This window comes from Chionomys nivalis, chromosome 11 (genome assembly GCF_950005125.1).
Source record: "Chionomys nivalis chromosome 11, mChiNiv1.1, whole genome shotgun sequence".
NCBI lineage: Eukaryota > Metazoa > Chordata > Mammalia > Rodentia > Cricetidae > Chionomys > Chionomys nivalis.
This window is the reverse complement of record NC_080096.1, coordinates 39,286,394-39,293,875: the sequence shown is the minus strand read 5'-3', so window position 1 is coordinate 39,293,875 and position 7,482 is coordinate 39,286,394. Positions and strand designations below refer to the sequence as shown.

At 42.4% G+C, this 7,482-nt stretch overlaps 1 protein-coding gene across 1 annotated transcript; it reads left to right on the top strand.

Moving 5' to 3' along the window:
* Nucleotides 1–6,313: 6,313 nt before the first annotated feature.
* On the top strand, nucleotides 6,314–6,745 carry LOC130884076 (40S ribosomal protein S12-like). Its single transcript, XM_057785013.1, has one exon. It carries the CDS (start codon nucleotides 6,364–6,366, stop codon nucleotides 6,727–6,729), a length of 366 nt encoding a protein of 121 aa, XP_057640996.1. The 5' UTR covers nucleotides 6,314–6,363; the 3' UTR covers nucleotides 6,730–6,745.
* Nucleotides 6,746–7,482: the final 737 nt, after the last annotated feature.

Below are 7,482 nucleotides of genomic sequence, written 5' to 3'. Positions count from 1 at the left end.
AGACTTGTAAATAAGAAATGATAATGCATTACAATCAAATGAGGTGGTAGCTGGTAAGTGCTGCAGAATTCAAGAGTTAGTGACTCATTCTCTCTGAGAAATCAAGGGAGGATTAAGAGGGGTGGATGCATTTGAGTCTGCCAACACACGCATGATCAACAGTTTAGCAGAAGGAAAACGCAGGAGGGCTCATCAGGTTAGGAAAGTACTGTGTTACTCAGGCTGAGTCAGATACACAGACTAGTGTTTGTTTCTAAACGGCGAAGAAGCCAGCTATGTTGGCGTGTACGGGTAATCACAAGTACTCAGGTGTTTGAAGTGGGTGGATGTTTGAATTCACAAGACGTCAGGCTGGTTGACATGTAACACTGCAAGATTCTGTACCAAAGGAAAATAAACAAAAATAAATAAAAAGGAAATGGCAAGGTACTTTTGGGTACCCTTTACATTCTAGGGTTTCTAGTAGGCACTGATGAGCCTGGAGTTCAACTGTGTAGACCAGGCTGGTTTCAAACTCACTGACACGCACTTGTCTCTGCCTCCTGAGTGCTGGAATTGAAGGTGAATCCCTGTGATAGGCACTTGGTATTCCTTTTGCTCTTTGTGTGACTACATGTTAGTGTGTGCACACGTGCGTGAGGGCCAGAGGCTAACCTTGAGTTCATTCTTCAGGAACTGTCCACCTTGTTTTTGAGACAAGGTCTCTTATTGGCTAACCTGGAACCTCAAGGATAGTCCTCCTCAGTGCCCCTCAGGGTTGGGATTCTAAGCATCCATCATGCCTGTTTTTTCCAGTAGGTTGTGGTGATCAAACTCTGGTCCTCAGCCTCATGCTTGTATATCAGGCATTTTATTGAGTCTCCTCAGCCCTATTTTTTTTTTTTTTACTCTCATAAGAATTTGGGAGGTAGCTGGGAGGCAGAGGCAGGCAGATCTCTGTGAGTCTGAGGCCAGTCTGGTATACAGAATGAGTTACAGAACAGCCAGGGCTATACAGAGAAATCTTGTCTTGAAAAATGGAAAAAAAGAAAATAATTTGAGCCTGGCGGTGGTGGCACACACATTTAATCCCAGCACTCGGGAGGCAGAGGCAGGTGGATCTCTGTGAGTTCGAGACCAGCGTGGTCTACAAGAGCTAGTTCCAGGACAGGCTCCAAAGCTACAGAGAAACCTTGTCTCGAAAAACCAAAATAATAATAATAATTTGAGAGGTATGTATAATTATCTACATTTTACTTATTTACTTGTTAATTTATTAATTTGAGACAGGTCTTCTCTCTGTAGTCCTGGATATATAGATCAGGATGGCCTCAAAATCACAGAGATATCTACCTGATTCTGCCTTCCAAATGTTGGGATTAAAAGCATGTGCCATTTTGTCCAACTTCTTGATACTATCCTTTTTATGCTGGGCTTGAACTGAATGCCTTTTACAAGCTAGCTACAACCTAGCTTCTGTTTTCATTGCTTTTTGTCCTTGTTTTCTTCTTTGCTACATTTTGTTATTACATTTACCAAAAATGCCTTCTCCACCCAACACACATCCAGTACTTATAATTGTGAGTACCTTATAGATATTAATCTATTTCATCCTTATGACAACTGTGTGAAGTAGGTACTATTATAATGTCCATTTTATAGATGTCTTGGTCTGTGTTCTACTGCTGTAAAGAGACACCATGACCACGGCAACTCTTATACAGAAAACACTTAAGTGGGGCCAGCTTACAGTTTCAGAGGGTTAGTTAATTATCGTCATGGCAACAAGCAGGCAGACATGGTGCTGGAGGACTGGTAGTTCTACATCTGGATAGGCAGGCCGCAAGGAGAGAAAGAGCCACTGGGCCTGGCTTGGGCTTCTGAAACTCCAAAGTCTATTCCCAGTGACATACTTCCTGCAACAAGGCCATACCTATTTCAGCAAAGCCACACCTCCTAATCCCTGTCAAGTAGTACCACTTCCTAATGACCAAGCATTCAAATATGGGGCCTACGAGGGCCATCCCTAGTCAAACCACCACAACAGCAGAAGAAATTGAAGCAAAAAGCGTAAGCAGTTTATTCAAGTCCTACAGCTGGGAAAGAGCAGCACCAGGATTCAAACCTATGGTTTACCTCCAGAACTGTGTTCTTTCCTCTGTGTTTCCCCCATCTCCCACCTCCACTTCCATTAGTTATTGTTCATGATCTGCGGCGGGCACAGAAACTAGATACCCCAACCCGGGTACAAAATCAGATGAAAGTCTCTTCCGGGAGAAGAGCGTGAGTGCAGACTACGGAAGACCAAACACAGCATACTAGCAAGTCACTCTTATCTCTCCGACTCTTTCAGCTGCTGTGTGAGCAAGGGATTGGGGCAGCATGGATATTTATTGCACTATACGAGATGTCTCAGGATGTCCATGTTCCCCTGAGGGGGGCTTTCATCTTAAATCTGGATCCTCCAACCTTCAGTTTACTCTTTGGAAACAGAAGTTTCAAACATTCCTTTCACTCTAGGAAAGGACAAAAGTGGGCATAAGTGTGTGATAAAAAGAATAAGAATATCTAGAGCTAGGTAGCATCACATTAGATCCACAAAGAGAAATGTCATTTCAAGAGACAATAAAGAATAAAAATGGGGGCTGGGTGGTGGTGGCTCCTTTATCCTTAAACTTCTGTCTCTTGTTAAACTGCTCTGTTCTAACCAAATGACACACGCACCAATCACAATTTTACAAGGGTTCTCCTTGCCTGCCTCTCACCACAGACAGCTATTTTGCATCCCAGTGAACATTCTCAGTAGAGTATTGTTATCTCTCTGAACTCAACCAGGACTTCCTCTGGGTATTCATTATCATATATGCCAAGAAAAGGACACTTTAAAGCCCATATTTTCTTTTCTACCCAAATCAGGAACAGGAGAACACAACTTTAAGCCTACTATAGTTACAACAGGATAAAATATTTGAAATCTGGGTCTGTCCTCAAAAATCTAGGACATAATGTTGCTATAAATTCCACTTGTCCAGAATCCAGCTCTTAAGCAAAATCACAGGAAGAAACCTGAACAATGAATTGCTGGGAAGCTTAGGTTCTATATATTGCTCAATCCAAAGAGAGGACTCCCCTACCCCTCAGCTTGCCCGAAGTGTGAGAATTTTGACGTCCAAATTACTATCTATAAATCATATGGGGTATTGGCTTCAAAAACCACATATGCTAACAACACATACTAAAACAGCACATACATAGAATTCTTTACTGGGGACTTTGTGACTCCCAAACATCACTCGCTGAGCAAGATTGATCCCCGCTCTGAAGTACACAGTTTGCTACTCATTAACTTGTCTGTCAATCTGAGTAGCAATATCCAGTGCTGATTCACTTGGTTTGTGTTAAACTTTTGGTTCGTTTTCCCATTGAAGAAAGAATTAGAGAAAGTTCTTAACCACTGAGAATTCTTCCAGTTCATCTAGACTTTTCTTTCATCTTGTGTTACCCAACTTCTGCTAATTCTCTCCTGTCCCCACAGTGTCTGGAACTCACTATTTAGTCCAGATTAAGCTGGCACTTGCAATCACCTCACCTGCACCTTCCACTTGCTTACTTGTTTTTGACATGTTTCTGACTTGGCTTTTACTTAGATTCTGCCATGTTCCTGCCAAAACATACATAGTGATTACTTTTGGCAATGACTCTTCAGATCTGACTTCTCTCATGTTACTCTCCTAACATCATAGACTGACTTCCTTGCCTCATCTTGAAGATGAGGTAAGGCTAAAATAAGATAAAAAAAAAAAAAACATACTAAAATATTAATAGGACTGTGGCTGGATCATGGTTAGTTTAATGTCATTTTTCTTCAAAAATTAAAAAAAATTATAAGCCAGGTAGTAGTGGCTCACGCCTTTAACCCCAGCACTCAGGAAGCATAGGCAGGCAGATATCTGTGAGTTCAAGGCCAGCTTGGTTTATAGAGTAAGTTTTCCAGGACAGCTAGGGCTACAAAGAAAAACCCTGTCCAAAAAAAAAAAAAAAAAATCAGAAAAATTATGATATGGTTATATTAGGTATATAGATAAAAATATTTAAGTTTGAATCAAAGTCGCTCACCAAGTGTTTTCATGGGTAATTACTGAATCCTCCTTCCCTTCATGATATTGAGAGAATATAAAATTAGTATCTCTTCGGCCAAGCAGCCACAACACCTGGGATCCTATTGGATCAAAGAAATGTCTTCTCCGCCTTTTCCCTCCACCTGACGTTGCACTGTCCCCTAGAATTTACCTTCCAAGGCAGAAATGTGAGCAAATATTTCTCCTACTTAAACTTTGAATGTTTCTCAACATTCCCTGCAGGATGGAGGCTAGTCTTCTTAGCAGGGCTTTTCACAGCCTATTGCCGCTCTCCTTTTCTAAGCCCTTTCATCACTTTACTATGCTAGTACCTTTTCCATTGTTGTGACAAAATACCCGGTAACAATGACTTAAGAGAGGAGGAGGTGGGGAGCTGGAGAGAAGGCTCACTGGCTAAGAGGGCTGACTGGGTTCAGTTCCCAGTACCCCATGGCAGCTCACAACTGTCTATGTCTTCAATTCCGGGAGATCTGGCACCTCCATAGACATACATGCAGGCCAAATACAAATGTGCATAAAACAAAAAATAATAAATCTTAAAAGAGAGAGGAAGGGTTTACTTTTGGCTCCTATTTACTTTAGCTCACAGTATTACATACTATAGCAGGAGGCGTGCCGGCCGGAGGGTGAGGAGGTCACATTGTGTTCTCAGACAAGAAGAGACATGTCAACGCTGGTACTCACGTTTTTCCATTAGCATTCATTCTGAACCCTAGACCATAGAGTCGTACTGCACATCCAAGTGGGTCTTTGTGTGTATGTGTGTGTGTGTGTGTGTGTGTGTGTGTGGCCCAGGTTGGCCTCGAACTCGTGATCCTCCTGCCTCTGCCTCCTTCAGCAAATCCTACCGGCTGAAGAGGGTCTTATGCACTACCATTTCATCTCTTTGGAAATTCCTCAGTGACACAGTGGTTTGTTCCCAGAAGATTCTAAATCCCATCAGGTTGGTGATCAAGATTTAATCATAACATCTGCTAGCGTTTTTCTTTCTTCTTTACCCCATGTTAAATCAGACTATTTGCCATTTTTAAATTACAGAATAAGAGCACAAGACAAGCATATAACTCATTGAGTGTTTACATTTGTGTACAACTGTGGGACCATGACTACTGATTTTATTTTTGTTTTTCTTTAATACTAGACTAAATAATGAAATAGTATCTTGCTGCAGTTTTGACTTGCACTTCAGCGTCTTTTCCTGTACTTATTGGCCACTTGAGTATTTTCTTTGGAGAAACCCTTCAAGTCCTAGTGTGCTTTGAACTACATTGTTACCCTGCTCTTGAGTTTTAGGAGTCTTCTATATATTGTGACTGTTTGCTCCTCACCAGGTACACAAATTCAATTTGTAAATATTTTCTTTCTTTCTCTGTGTTACCTTTGTACTCCGTTGATAGTGTCTTTGCAAAAGTAAAGTTTCTAGGTCATGGAGATGGCTCAACAGGCAAAAGCGATTACTGCTAAGCCTGACAACTTGAGTTTCATTCCCAGAATTCACACAGTAGAAGGGAAGAACTGACTCCCAAAAGTTGTCCTTTGACCTTCACTTGTACGCTGTCGCCTATGCATGTTCACACGCACACAGAGCTTAAAAATAAGGGAAAAAATCAAATAGACTGTGATCAAGGAAAAAAAAAAAAAAGGAAGCCGGGCGGTGGTGGCGCACGCCTTTAATCCCAGCACTCGGGAGGCAGAGGCAGGCGGATCTCTGTGAGTTCGAGACCAGCCTGGTCTACAAGTGCTAGGTCCAGGACAGTCTCCAAAACCACAGAGAAACCCTGTCTCGAAAAAGGAAAAAGAAAAAAAAAAAGGAGGGCTGGAGAGATGGCTCAGCGGTTAAGAGCATTACCTGCTCTTCCAAAGGTCCTGAGTTCAATTCCCAGCAACCACATGGTGGCTCACAACCATCTGTAATGAGACCTGGTGCCCTCTTCTGGCCTGCAGGCATATATGCAGACAGAATACTGAGAATACTGTATACATAATAAATAAAGTCTTTAAAAAAAATAGGAGGTAGAGGCAGGTGGATTTCAGTGAGCTCGAGGTCAGTCTGGTCTACAGAGTGAGTTTCGGAACAGCCAGGACTGTTACACAGAGAAGCCCTGTCTTGGGGAGAAAAAGAGAAAGAAGCTTTTCCCCTGCCGCCGCTGAGTTGCGCGGAGGCGGAGCCACGGGTGCGTTCAAGATTCGGCCTCACCCGTAATCCACCGCCACGGCCGAGGAAGGCATTGCTGCTGGAGGTGTAATGGACGTCAACACTGCTCTTCAAGAGGTGCTGAAGACCGCCCTCATCCACGATGGCCTCGCACGTGGCATCCGCGAAGCTGCCAAAGCCTTAGACAAGCGCCAAGCCCATCTCTGTGTGCTTGCATCCAACTGTAATGAGCCTATGTCTGTCAAGTTGGTGGAGGCCCTTTGTGCTGAGCACCAAATCAACCTAATTAAGGCTGATGGCAACAAAAAACTCGGGGAATGGGTAGGCCTCTGTAAGACTGATCGAGAGGGAAAGCCACGGAAAGTAGTTGGTTGCAGTTGTGTAGTGGTTAAGGACTATGGCAAAGAATCTCAGGCCAAGGATGTCATCGAAGAGTACTTCAAGTGCAAGAAATGAATAAATAAAAATTTTGGCTCATTAAAATAAAAAAAAAGAAAAAGAGAAAAAAGGAAGGAAAGAAGGAAGAAAGGAAGGAAGAAAGAGAAAAGGATTGGGGTGGTGGAGCACATCTTTAATCTCAGCACTCAGGAGGCAGAGGCAGACGGTTTCTGTGAGTCTGAAGCCAGTCTGGTCTGAGGTGGTAGTTCTAGGACAGCAAAGGCTGCACAGAGAAACTCTGTCTTGAAACAAAACAAAAAAGTAACAAAAGTTTACAATTTTCTTGTGGTTTAAGTTCTCCTTTGGTGTCATATTCAAGAGATCCCTGCCCCAAATAATGCCATAAAGCTCCTCCCCTATTTTTCTTCTAAGAGCTTTATCGTTTTAGGTCCTACATCCTACATTTTAGGTCATGGATCCATTTTGAGTTGGCTTTTGTATGTGGTCTAAGGTCAAGGTCTAACTTCAGTCTTTGCATGTGGGGGATCCAGTTTCTCTAGCATTATTTACTTAAAAAAAAAAAACCCAACTCTTGTTGCATACCTCAGCATCCTTGTTGAAATCATTTGACCATGTATGCAAGGATTTATTTCTGGATAGAGGGCATGGCATTTTATAGGACACAAAGATGAATCAGAGTACATATTGTCCTAACACATTAGAATTGGTTGCAGGGAGACTGGTAGAATGAAACTGCATCTCATTTTGTTTTAAAGGACAGAGGAGAAAAAAATTTGACTTAAAGGGAGGTAAACTAGCTGACTTAAGAAG

Bases quoted from the DNA above. Each gene is read 5' to 3' on its own strand.
- LOC130884076 (XM_057785013.1), top strand. From the start codon at position 6,364: ATGGACGTCAACACTGCTCTTCAAGAGGTGCTGAAGACCGCCCTCATC.